This window comes from Oryctolagus cuniculus, chromosome 2, assembly GCF_051225735.1.
Source record: "Oryctolagus cuniculus isolate XC-2025 breed Fujian yellow rabbit chromosome 2, ASM5122573v1, whole genome shotgun sequence".
NCBI lineage: Eukaryota > Metazoa > Chordata > Mammalia > Lagomorpha > Leporidae > Oryctolagus > Oryctolagus cuniculus.
The window spans coordinates 51,176,690-51,190,255 of record NC_142868.1 but is presented as its reverse complement, the minus strand read 5'-3'; the positions used below and the strand labels follow the sequence as shown (position 1 = coordinate 51,190,255).

Below are 13,566 nucleotides of genomic sequence, written 5' to 3'. Positions count from 1 at the left end.
CCTCAAAGTGGCTTGGTTTGATGAGGTAGATACAGACATAGAAAAAAAGTCATTTAGTTATTCAATTTAAGTGAGTTTTACGGTTTTGGGGGAGGGTGGGAGTAAATTAGACCTTGATTGATGGGATTTCCTCTGTTACTGGGTTTTGCTGTAGCAAGTGCTTCCATCAGCTTCCAAGCTCAGTTCATTGATGAAGGCCCAGTGCACAGTATTCGTCTATGCTGTGATCAAAGAAGTCAGAGTATCTTTGACAGCTGACTTCTTGATTCAGCCTCTCTGTTCCTCCTAACCTCATTCTCAGTGCACATGCCAGAGGTAAGGCCTAGAATATTTCTAACACTCTGATTGCTTTTGGAGGTAGACCATGAATATTTTGTCACCTTCTTCCTTTAAGATAAGGAATTATGATTAGTATTTTTAAAGATTTTGTTTGAGAGGTAGAGTTACAGAAAGAGGGAGAGACAGAGAGGTCTTCCATCTGGTGGTTCACTCTCCAGATGGCTGCAACAGCCAGAGCTGGGCTGATCTGAAGCCAGGAGCCAGGAGCTTCTTCCAGGTCTCCCACGTGGTGCAGGGGCCCAAGGAGTTGGGCCATCTTGTACTGCTTGCCCAAGCCACAGCAGAGAGCTGGATCAGAAGAGGAGCAGCTGGGACACGAACTGGTGCCCATGTGGGATGCTGCTGCTGCAGGTGGAGGCTTAGCCCACTGTGCCACAGCACTGGCCATATAAGATAAGGAATTACTCAACAGACAAGAGGCTGTCTGATTTAAGATACCCCCCTGAAAGGTTATCAAATTAAATTACTGTTATAAACTAGAAGGAAAAGTGCATGTGTGGGTGGTCTGGTGTGAAGAGTTAGTGACATTGCCTCTCCATGGAAAATATAATAATGTTACTTTTTAAGTCTTTTGTTTGTTTTTCAGAAAACTCTAGAGACCCACGTGTACTAAGATCTGTGCAAAAATATCATGTTTTTCAACGGTTTTATGGAAATTCATTAGAATCTGTCTCTTCAAAACTCATCGTAACTGAAGCTACTAAGCCAAAGAAGAATTTTGGTGAACCCAAGAACAAAAAGGTACATGTAGGTTCTAGAAACTGTATAAAGTATTTTTACTTTTGTTTTTCTTAACTTGATATCTATTCATCCCTTTGGTAGCTTCTTTCCATATGTTGCCTGTTCTTTTTATATATAATTACTTATTACTTTTCTTACTAAGAAAGTCTAATCTTCATATAAAAAACTCTCAGATCTATATAATAATGTACATCTATATTTGAAAAAGAATATAAAGCATTAAGTGACTAGACTTAGAAATGGTGAAGTAACACTCAAAAGATGGTTGTTTATTAGTTAATGACAATGAAAATCTTTTTCATAAAGGTAGTAAAAATAGAAATACTTACTTTTGATTTAATTATGAAGATCCATAGAGCTAACCTTTTCTGAAGTGGTTGAATAATTAACTAATCACTTTCTTCCTTCTATACGGGTGACCTATCAGCTATATTAACGTCTAAGTACAGAAACTGAAGAAAAAAGTCATGAGATAGGCATTCGGGACATCCACATCTCACATCGGAATGCCTGGGTTTGATTCCAAGCTCTGGCTCTGAATTCTTCTCCTTTGCATGTGGACCGTGGGAGGCAGCAGTGATGACTGAAGTGGTCGGGCTGTTGCCATTCATGTGAAAGATCTGCCTTGGGTTCCAGGCTCCAGGCTCCTGGCTCTGGTCCCGGGCATTGCAGGCATTTGGGCAATGAACCAGAAGATGGGTTCTTTCTAACTCCCTCTCTGTCTCCTTGCGGTTCAAGAAACAACAAGGAGAGAAACAAAACAGGCATTTACTTCACCATGAAGTAAGCATGGTGGAATTAATATATGTAAAACAAAGACCCTAAAAAGAAAAAACACATTTCAACTCTAACTTCTGAATACTTATTTTTGGAAAATTTTATCAAGATCAGTGGGCTGCTTCTGCCGTGCCTCTAACAGGCAGGGAGTGAGGCTTTAGAATTCTGAGGGATAGGCATCGTCCATAGGTTCAGGAACTTACCAAGAAAAGCCTCTTGGATATTCTACTCAAGATAACATTAAACATAGCAGGTAATTCTAAAAGGTCCTCAGTCCTTCTGTGAAGGCTTTGTCCTTGAACTCCTTCAAAATCCCAAGCAGAAATGGGAAGTATTTTATATTTTACTTTTTTTAGGATTTATTTATTTGGAAGGTGGAGTTACAGAGGCAGAGACAGAGAGAGAGAAAGAGGTCTTCCATCAGCTGGTTCACTTTCCAAGTGGCCGCAACAGCTGGAGCTGTGCTGATGCGGAGCCAGGAGCTTCTTGCAGTCTCCTGCATGGGTGCAGGGGCCCAAGGACTTGGGCCATCTTCTCCTGCTTTCTCAGGCCATAGCAGAGAGCTGGATCAGAAGTGGAACAGCTGGGATTCGAACTGGCACCCATATGGGATGCCGGCATTGCAGGCGGTGGCTTTACCCACTTCGCCACAGCGCCAGCCACCATGTTTTACTTTAGTCATAAAGAAGCCTTCCCACACCAGCTCTGGTTCCTGGTTTTCCTCCTCATGGTGACTACCTCCTCTTTGTATTTATGGCCAGTTTTATTGTCAATGACAACACTCAATTAAATGTTTACTTTATTAAGAGTATCAAAAGGTTTATTCTACTGTTAAAAACTTCTTTTGACATATTTTCATTTTATTAGAGAGTGAGAGAGCAAGAGCATCCAGCTGCTGGTTCATTCCCTAAATGCCCAGGACAGCTGGGGCCTGGGCAGGCTGTAGCCAGGAGGCCAGATCACCATCCAGGTCTCCCAAGTGGGTGGCAGGGAGTTGAGCCATCAGCTGTTGGTTCCAGCAGTGTGCATTAGCAGGAAGCTGGAACCCAGGCACTCAGATATGAAATGCTGGCATCCCAAGCAGCATTTTAACCAATATATCAAACATCTCTCCCTCCTTTTTGGAGTTATGTTATAAAATAGAACATTTATGAAAAAAATCTTTTAAATGGTACCAAGACTGAAAAATTCATGCTTTTCGTCTCCTTTTGCATTATTAGAAATTAAATTATCTCAAGGGAGTCAAACACCCTCAGCTGTATAAATATACTCTCCTAGAAATGGTTTAGTAAATCTGAATATTCAAGTAAATCTGCATATTCATCATACATAGCCAAAGTCTAAGAGTCACCCTTGTCCTAATGAGACAGAATCGTACTAGATAGAACCAACATATAAAACTTGGATGATTAAGCACAACAAAAGCTCTAATGCAGGGGCCAGCACTGTGGTGCAGCGGGTTAAAGCTCCAGCCTGCAGTGCCAGCATCCCATATGGGTGTGGGTTCAAGTCCTAGGTGCTCCTCTTCTGATCCAGCTCTCTGCTGTGGCCTGGGAAAGCAGTAGAAGCTGGTCCAAGTATTTGGTCCTGTGCACCCACGTGGGAAACTGGGAAGAAGCTCCTGGCTCCTGGCTTCCGATCAGCTCAGCTCTGGCCATTGCAGTCATCTGGGGAGTGAACCAAAGGAATGGAAGACCTCTCTCTCTCTCTCTGCCTCTACCTCTCTATGTAACTCTGTCTTTCAAATAAATAAAAATCAATCTTTAAAAAAAAAGCTCTAATGTGATTCATCAGATTTAAATAGAGGCGATAGCCAAAGTTAACTTCATCATAGGAAAACGTTTACATATTAATGTCATGACTAACTAGACTAGTGAAAAGTAGCCAGATTTGTTTTGTTATAACAATTCTGACTTATCTTAGTATATTAATAAGTCAGATTGGTAAAAGCATAGTAAAAAGTGGATCTGTAATATGTTTAAGTCAAATTGGAAAATATTCACTCCATTATTTCCTTTCTCTTTCCTCATTCTTTCACACACATTATGGACTAAGTGTTTTGAGCTGACAGATAACTATGGTGGGTTTCTGTCTCAAGGGTTGCAATCTAGGGAGGAAGAATGATAATTAAATTACAACTACAGTACTTGTTGCTGAATGCTTTGATTGACGTATGGCAGGCAGAGGAGGGATACACAAGTTAGGCTTGAGTGAAAGGAAAGCCTTGTGGTAGAAAAATCTCAACAAACATTAGGGAAGGAAGCAGGTGGCTAGGGAGGGAAATGGAAGGAGAAAGGGGATTCCAGAAAGCAGTGAGTGCGGCTGCATCAGTGGGCTGATGTGTCCGATTGTATCAGTTTGAATCTTTTACTTAGAATTTCTACCACTCAGAAACCTAGAACGTTGTCTACAGAAAGCCTGTATACTTACTAAGTTGTATTGTCATATGTTTTTAGTAAACGGGCTTAATTGTAAGACTTTTTTTCATGACTTCAAAGAATGGAATGATAGTTGAAGTCCTCAATATACACCCAAAATGTTGCCTCATTCATGAAATATCATCACGGAATATTTCCAACTTGTTGCTTTGTATGTTTCTATGCTGTTGGGCAGGAGACTAAAGCTGAAATAATTACTAGAGAGAATAAGAAGAGGTTATTTGCCAAGGAAGAACAGAAAGAAGAACAAAAATGGAATGCTCTGTCATTCTCTATTGAAGAGGAAATGAAAGAGAACCTAATCTCTGGAATAAAGAACCTCGAAGATTTTTTGAAATCATGTAAAAGTAACTCGGTGAAATTTCGAGTTGAAATCGCAGGGCTGACTGCCTGCTTCACAGCATGGAAAGAGCATTGCCGAGGTGAAGGTATATGGTTCTGGTTTTCTACTTTGGTGAATCGAGGATTAATACCAAGATAATGATAGTTGTCATTTATAAACTGGAAATTGGTGTTAGAAGGCTTACACACATTTTTTGATTGTATATAGGCAACATTATCTCAATGTTTTATCAGTGAGCAATGGAATTTCACACAGTAGCAAATACTCAGCGCAGTAATGATCATGATCGGAGATTGGAAAATGACTATTTCCAAAGTTACTGGTATAGTTAAGGAAGCCAGCAAAGATGTTGAGGCTCCCAGAGAGAATTTGTCATTCGTCTTTGAGATCCAAAGAGTAAACCTGTTGTTTCAGAGTAAAACTCTACGTGTGCTTGCCTCTCATCCTAAGTTCCTCCAAAGTTGCTGTGGATTTCATGTGTTCTACTTCATAATTTCTACAGCAGGTAGTAGAAAAAAAGAAGATAGGGGAACATGGGCTGGGTAGAGCGGTGTACATTGCTAGCAGGTGAAATGGCCACGTTTCATTATCTCCAAACAACTCATGTGAGTAAACCTGCTTCAGCCGTCAGTCTTGAGCACCTTCCCACTTGAGCTCATTCATCACACAACGTTCAGGGTCTTCCTTTGCCTTGCAGCCACTTTCATCCTCCTACCTTCCATGTGCAAAGCCAGCCTCTCACTATATATTGTATCCCAACCAGGGTGTAAGTCTTACCTTACGTTTCTCCCCTCAACCAAGCTGTTGAATCTGGATTTACAGTTTTCTGCTACTAAAGGAAACCAGAGTTAACAGTGACTTAAAGAACACAAATTTATTTCACTCATTTAGATGCAGGTTCCCAGGGCTGCTGTGGGAGCTCCAAAATGCCATCAGTGATCCATGCTCCTCATCTTCGCATTCCATCATCCTTGGCACATGACTTCAAGACACCTCATAGCCCCAGATGACTGCTTTTAGCAGATATTAGGTGAAAGGTAGAAAGGCAAAACCATCTCAGCTCTATGTCTCTCCTTTAAGGATCTTTTCTAGCCACTAAAAGCTTCTGATTACATATCATTAGTCAGAACTTAGTCACAAGGCCACATCTAATCACAATGGATGCTGGCAAATGTAGGCTTTGACTTACATACGTTGATGCTTCCAATAATACAGGGAGGTGAATTAGGAATTTTGGGTCATACTTGTGAGTAGGCAATGCTGTAGTAGTGTTAGCCATGATACCTTCATTCTATCTATTCTCAATCGTTTCATGAATTATCTTTCTACAAAACCTTCCTTGGGTATTCCAGGCTCATGTAACTCCTGTTGTCTCTATTGCTCAGTTTGGGCCGATCAAGTGTTATGCATCTAGTGTTATGCAACCTAGAGAAGAAATATTAGTTACAATCCCTCTTACAGCATTTGCTAGGTGTTTGGTAACATTTACCAAATAAACATAGGCTTTAGATGGATTGTGGAACTGCAACATCCCTGGTGTGGTAAATATGAAAATATTAATAGAGAGGAGGAATAAAAAGGATATTTATGATTATAAAGAAATGGAGTGAGATTAGCAAAGTCCAGATCTGGTACTTAGAATAGATGGACTTAATTGATGGATTTCAGTGATAACACTAAATATTTCTTTATAGTCAAAAATAGGTCTCAATTTTGCTAGGTTTTTAACCAGATATTTGAAGTCATACACACATTTTTTTTAACATGGTAGAGGAGGCATAAAAAGTAGCAACTTGAGAATAGATTTTTTTTATTTTCCATAAACTTCTATAAACTTGATCGTTTACCTGTTTCTATATCATGAAAATTAAGATTTTTTTATCTTCCCAACACAGACACAGCTACTTCCCAATAAGCCTTGGAGATAATAACGTATGGATAGTTGAATTTTAATTTTATTTTATTTAGTGCTCTCTATTCCAAAGCCTCCATTAATGCAAAAAAAAATGAAATTAAGAGTGATAGATCGAGTGAGTGTTGTGGTGCAGAGGGTTAAGCTACTGCTTGGTATACCTGCACCCTGTACTAGAATGCTATTGTGAGTCCTGTCTCCTCCACTTGTCTTCTGGTTTCCTATTAATATGTCTAGGAAGTCAGCAAATGATGGCCCAAGTACTTGAGTCCCTGCCGTCCATATGGGAGACCCAAATGGACTTCCTGGCTCCTGGCTTCTGCCTGGCCTAGCCCCAGTTGTGGCAGGCATTTGGGGTGTGAAGCAGAAGATGGAAGATTTCTGACACCTTTGAAAAAAAATAAATCTTTGAAAAAAAAAAAGACTAATAGACTACATGATGTCTTTATTAATTTCAGTTATTATTTATTCTTTCCCAAGGAAAAACCACAAAAGACTTAAGTATAGCTGTTCAAATGATGAAAAGGATCCACTCCTTGATGGAAAAATATCCAGAACTTTTGCAAGAACCAGATCAGCAACTCATAGCCAGATGTCTTCACTATTTGGGATTTCATGAGTTGGCCAGTTCTTTATGTCCAACCCAGGTAATGTTTTCAGAATAGCTTGTTTTGGTAGAGGTGTTATTAGGTATACATAGACTGACATGCGAATCTCTTCTAGATTTTTTAATTGAAAATATTATTTATCCAACTGTCCAGTTTTGAAGGAGTCTAGAATTAGAAAATTTGCACAAATGTTTGAAAAATCCAGATACATAAAACTAAACCTATACTTGATCCTAGCAAAACATGTCAAGACTACAGTGCGACTATTCAAGTGTCTTTAAATGCCATGAGGTGTATTTGGAAATCTTGCTGTCTGCTGATTTAGCCCTAGGAAAGATGATGACTTAAGGGGTAAACATTTTCATGAGATTTAAAAGGTGATAAAATGCTTTTCATGTAGACTGTGCTTAACAATAAATATTTTTATTATATAAATGATGTTATAATTTAAAATGTCTTTCCAAATGAATTTTAAAATAATGCAGGCTATAGGAGATGAAACAAAGATGAAAATGATTAAGTATTCAGTTGGCCTTGGACCAGCACGGTTTCAACTGCAGTACATGGGGCATTATTTGATCCGGGAGGAGAGAAAGGACCCGGACCCCAGGGTCCAGGATTTTATTCCTGACACATGGCAGGTAATGATGTGAACGAAACAAGAATTCTTGTAGTTATTTATTGTTTTCTTTTTTTTTTCTTAAAGATTTATTTTATGTATTTGAAAGGTAGAGTTAGAGACAGACAAGGAACCCTCCATCCACTGGTTCACTCCCTAAATGGCCACAATGGCCAGAGCTGGGCCAGATTGAAGCCAGGAGCTTCCTCCAGGTGGATACAGGGACCCAAGCACTTGAGCCATCTTCTACCACTTCCCCAGGCTATTAGCAGGGAGCTGGATTGGAAGTGGAGCAGCCAGGAGTTGAACTAGTGCTCATGGAATACTGGTGGCCCAGGCAGCAGCTTTACCTATTACGCCACAGTGCCAACCCCCGTATTTGCTTATTGCCATCTGGGGAGTTTCTCGATATAGTAGCTCTACGTATTATAGTTGACATGACTTTCTTAATATTGAGTCATGTCATTTAAAATATTTTGTTATTGGAAATGGCAACTCTAGACTTTTCTAAGTGAAATTTTAATAGACCGGATATTTCCTTGAGGGTACTTAGATGGATTCACACGTGTAGTTACGAGGTCTGTTGTGCCATCCACTGATTCATTATGGAGCAGCCTCTGAGGCCTTGTGTCAGTAGAAATCCCTAAGTCACTGCAGAAAGCTGCACTGAGAAATTTGGGCAGTGTTATTTATCAACGGAGTAGCTATTTTTCTATAAATATATGTAAAATAACTACTGATAGGTATAAAATTTTGAAAAGATGCATTTTTACATACATTGAACCATACAAAATTATTAATACATTGAGCGTGTTTACCTACAAAAATGCAGTTTTCCTAAGTTTGGTCTTAGTAGACCATCCCATTCAGAAGCAGACTTTACCTTTCCTATATTGTTGGTGGTGGGGTGCCTTAAATGTATACCTTGTTTTTTCACAAGAAGGAAGATAGAAACTGTGATTCCTCTTATGCCTGCTTCATTTAGGGATGGCTAGGAGTTGGCGTAGACTGAAAATCGTGTGCAGATTGGCATTTTGAGATGTTTTTCCATCTTCACCCCTCATATAGGATTATAATTCTTTTTTGGCTAGTCATTGTGAAACAAAAGCATAGCTTGTTGAGAAGAAGCCCCCTTGTGCTTTCCAAAGCAGATGCCTGTTTTGAATTCTTCTATAAAGAAAGTAGAAGAGGGGCTGACATTGTGGCACAGCAGGTTAAACTGCCACTTGGAAAATTGATACCCTGTATGGGTGCCGGTTCAAGTCCCGGCTTCTCCATTTGCAATCCAGCTCCTTGAAAGTATGCCTGGGACAGCAGCAGAAGATGGCCTAAGTGCTTGGGCCTCTGCCACCCACATGGGAGACCTGGGTAAAGCTCTAGGCTCCTGGCTTTGGCCTGGCCCAATGGTGGCTTTGCAACCATATGGAGAATGAACTAGCAGATGAAAGATTCTCCCCCTCCCTCTTGTGATCTCACTGTCTCTCCCTCTCTCTCTTTCTGTAACTCTTTGAAAAATAAATAAGTATTTCTTTTTTTTTTTAACAGAAAGAAAGTAGAAAATGAGTTAGTCAAGTTAAGAATCTTGGATGTTTCTCCTCAGGCATTTTTTTTTTACCATCAAAAATCAATATTGGCTACTTTTTAACAAAAATGACTTTATTTGTTTGAGAGAGAGAGACAGAGAGAAAGGTCTTTCACCCATTGATTCACTCCCCAAATGGCCGCAGTGGCTGGAGCTGAGCCGATCTGACACCAGGAGTCAGGAGTTTCTTCCAGGTCTCCCACGTTGGGTACAGAGGCCCAAGCACTTGGGCCATCTTCTACAGCTCTCCCAGGCCATAGCAGAGAGCTGGATCAGAAAAAAGAGCAGTCAGGTTATGAACCAGTGCCCATGTGGGTTGCCAGCACCCCAGACGGAAGCTTAGCTCACTACGCCACAGTGCTGGCCCCCTGACTACTTTCTGGAACTTGATTTCTCAAGGCCATTCTGCACTTAGTAAATGATAAATAACTACAAAAAAAGAGAAAATCTTCCCATTAATGAGATGTTTTAGTCAGACTCACCATTTTTCATGTATACCCCATCTTTAGATTCTCAAAAGCATAAAGATGATCTCTTTTGAGAGAATGGCATGAGTTCTTCCGATTCTCCAATACATCTTGTGTTTGCAACTCCCAGTCGTCCCATTTATGGTTCAGAGGACCCTGCTGGAAGTGCACTCATGTATTGGTTTTGGTAATAGTCATAACATTGTTGCCATTACTGACACAAACGGTGCTGTGCTCCCCACAGCGAGAGCTCCTGGATGTAGTGGACAACCATGAGTCGGCAGTGATCGTGGCCCCGACGTCCTCGGGCAAAACCTACGCCTCCTACTACTGCATGGAGAAAGTGTTGAAGGAGAGCAATGAAGGGGTGGTCGTGTACGTGGCGCCAACAAAGGTAGTGTCCAACTGGACGTAATATTCGTGTGTGTTCCAGAACCTTCTCTGTGAAAATATACACGTTCCCGTGTGAGAGATCTGGTTCACTATGTCAGCTTTAATTTTCTCATTCTAGGTTCAAAGACTAAAATAACACTTGCTTTAAAATCACTTTTATAAATAAACCAGATCTTGGTATCTTGTAGGTAAAAGTTATGCTTGGGTTGATGGGGAAGCAGCCTGGGCAATGTTGAATCACCTCAGGACCTCATGTCGCCTCTGCAAAGTCTATGGAATGGATCCAGTCTTCCCTGGGCATTGATGATGGGTCTGCCTCTCAATCCAGATTGTTACTGCATTTCTTTCACGTGTAGTACTGTTGAATTTGGGACTTAAAAGCAGAATAATTTTGTCGTATAGAAGAAAGTTTGATGTATGGAGAACATGTTTGCCTGCCCTCATTCACAAGTCTTTGGTATTTCATGTGGTCACTCTTTTTTTTTTTTTTTTTTTTTTTTTTAAGATTTACTTGTTTATTTGAAAGACAGAGTTACAGAGAAGGCAGAGCAGAGAGAGAGAGAGAGAGAGAGAGAGGGAGGTCTTCCAACCTCTGGTTTACTCCCCATATGGCCACAACTGCCAAAGCTGCACCAACTCAAAGCCAGGAGCTTCTTTCGGGTCTCCCATGTGGGTGCAGAGGCCCCAGGACTTGGACCATCCTTTACTGCTTTCCCAGGCCATAGCAGAGAGCTGGATTAGAAGTGGAGCAGCCGGGACATGAACTGGTGCCCAAATGGGAAGCCGACACTGTAGGCGGCAGCTTTACTTACTTTGCCACAGCACCAGCACCAGCCCCTGTGGTCACTCTTAAGTTGTTGTTGTTGTTGTTTTTGACAGGCAGAGTGGACAGTGAGAGAGAGAGAGAGAAAGAGACAGCAGAGAGAAAGGTCTTCCTTTGCCGTTGGTTCACCCTCCAATGCAGCCAGCGCACCGCGCTGATCCAAAGGCAGGAGCCAGGCGCTTATCCTGGTCTCCCATGGGGTGCAGGGCCCAAGCACTTGGGCCATCCTCCACTGCACTCCCGGGCCATAGCAGAGAGCTGGCCTGGAAGAGGGGCAACCGGGACTAGAACCCAGTGTGCCAGCGCCACTAGGCGGAGGATTAGCCTGTTAAGCCACGGCACCGGCCTCCTGTGGTCACTCTTAAAAAAGCCACATTTAGCTGGGGTGATTCTAACTTTACAGACTAAAATGAATTCAGACTACATTTTAGTATCTAGGAAAATGTGTCATACTGGTCAGGACCAAGTTAAAAAATACAATTAGTTGAAATTAAATTTTTTTGTGATTATAAAAATCAATAGGTGTTTTGACAATCAAGGAAAAATTAAAATATTAGAAGTGGAGTCAATAAGCGAACTACTGACTATATCAATTGTTGCACCAGCAGAGCCCAGGCTCCCGAGAGTGCTCACGTCCAGTGTTCACTAATTAGAAAGGTAACCTCCCAGAACTCCAATTGGGAGAGACATTTGCCTTTTCTCAAGGGAGTTACTGATGGCGGCCAGCGAGCCCGTCAGTACCTGTCCTGCCTGGCTGGAGTACACAGTTAAACAGCATAGGAGTGAACAAGGACAGTAGCGGAGACGGCCGGGCCTGTGCCCAGTGTTCTAGGAGCCTCAGCTGTATTAGGCTGGCATTGGACCCCCTACCTGATTCTGTTAAGGTGGTTACTTGGTGGGGCAGGGAGGCCTAGCCCAGAGGCCACTCCCAGGGCATAGAATACTCTAGCTTCATGGGAAAGGGCGGCATAGTGAGCCTTCCTACTGTAACTCAAACACAATCCATAGGACCAAATTACTCTTCCAGAACGTGAGCTCTATTCTTCTCCCACTGCTAGTATATGGCATGGACGTCCTTCACCTTTTCTAACATGACATACTATATTGAAATTCGTATTTCTGTTACTCCGAGTGATTTGGGCGCTTTGAAGAATGATTTTTGTCATTTCTTTGTTCATGGACTATTTGTAGGTTGCCTTTGCCTACTTCTTTTGGAGAGGGTTGTCTTCATTGATTTTTTAAAACTTGCATAATAAGGTTATTAACTCTTTCTCTGGGGCAGGCGTTTGGCCTAGTCATTAAGTTGCTGGCTAGGATGCTCATATCAGTGTACCTGGGTTCTACAGCTGGCTGCACTCCGGATTCCAGCTTCCTGCTAATGTGGACCCTGGGAGGCAGCAGTAATGGCTCAAGAGATTTGCTTAGATTGAGTTTCTGGCTCCTAGCTTTGGCCCTGGCAGTGGGCCATTGCACACCTTTGGGGAGTAAATAGGAGATCTCTGTTTCTGTCTTTCAAACAATTTTTTTTTCAGATTTATTTTTAGTTATTTTAAAGGCAGAGTGACAGAGAAAGGAGGAGAGACAGATATCTTCCACCTGCCAGTTCACTTCCCAAATGGCCACAATGGCCAGGGCTGATCCAAGACGAAGCCAGGAACCAGGAACTCTACCTGGGTCTCCCACATGGGTGGCAGGGCCGATGCACTTGGACTACCCTCTGCTGCCTTCCCAGGCACATTAGCACGGGGCCGGACCAGAAGCAGAGCAGCTCAGACTTGAATTACTACTCAGGTATGGGATGCAGCAGCTTAATCAGTGCCATCCCCAAATAAGTAAATTTTTAAAAAATTTTCTCTGCCATATAAAGAATATAGTTTCAGTTATTAGGTCATTTTGTTGCATTATGATAGTTTCAATGATAGCAATATTAATATGTTTGTATATTCAATTATCGATATTTTCATTTGGAGTTTTCTTGAATGCTTTTACTCTAATCTATGAAAGTACACGTTAATACTAGCTTTATGAATTTGTCTTAAAATTTACATTTTAATCAACTTGGATTTTTTTTCATAAGGTGTGAAATAGAGGTTGATAAGTTTCCACGCATGTGGATTCCCCTGGGCAAGCTACCTTCTTTACTTAGAACGTGGTTGTACCTAGAACGTGGTTTACCTAGAACATGTCACCTCAGGTATCTGGAGGGAGTCATCAAATATAGGAGACAAAATTCAACCATGGTTATCCCTTGCTTGACTTTTCTTTAAAAAAAAAAAATTTATGGGGCTGGCGCTGTGGCACAGTGGGTTGATGCCCTGACCTGATTCACTGGCTTCCCATATGGGGCACTGGTTCAAGATCCAGCTGCTCCACTCCCAATCCAGCTCTCTGCTATGGCCTGGGAAAGCAGTGGAAGATGGCCTTGGGCTCCTGCACCCATATAAGAGACCCAGAAGAAGCTCCTGACTCCTGGCTTCGGATTGGCGCAGCTCTGGCCACTGTGGCCAGTTGGGGAATGAACCAT

General features: G+C 41.6%; 1 protein-coding gene across 10 annotated transcripts in view; it reads left to right on the top strand.

Annotated features, from left to right (window-relative positions):
* The window catches only part of LOC100345657 (putative ATP-dependent RNA helicase DDX60), a 100,638-nt gene that overhangs the window by 31,003 nt on the left and 56,069 nt on the right, over positions 1–13,566 (top strand). For 5 of the 10 annotated variants that reach the window (XM_089325477.1, XM_051832208.3, XM_089325475.1 and 2 more), the window contains exons 13-17: positions 926–1,086; positions 4,471–4,723; positions 7,031–7,197; positions 7,644–7,799; positions 10,071–10,220. In XM_089325477.1, the coding sequence (XP_089181603.1) occupies positions 926–1,086; positions 4,471–4,723; positions 7,031–7,197; positions 7,644–7,799; positions 10,071–10,220 (887 nt within the window). The remainder of the gene's footprint in view (positions 1–925; positions 1,087–4,470; positions 4,724–7,030; positions 7,198–7,643; positions 7,800–10,070; positions 10,221–13,566) is intronic. The other 5 variants (XM_089325478.1, XM_008249590.5, XM_070068273.2 and 2 more) reach the window with 3 other exon arrangements.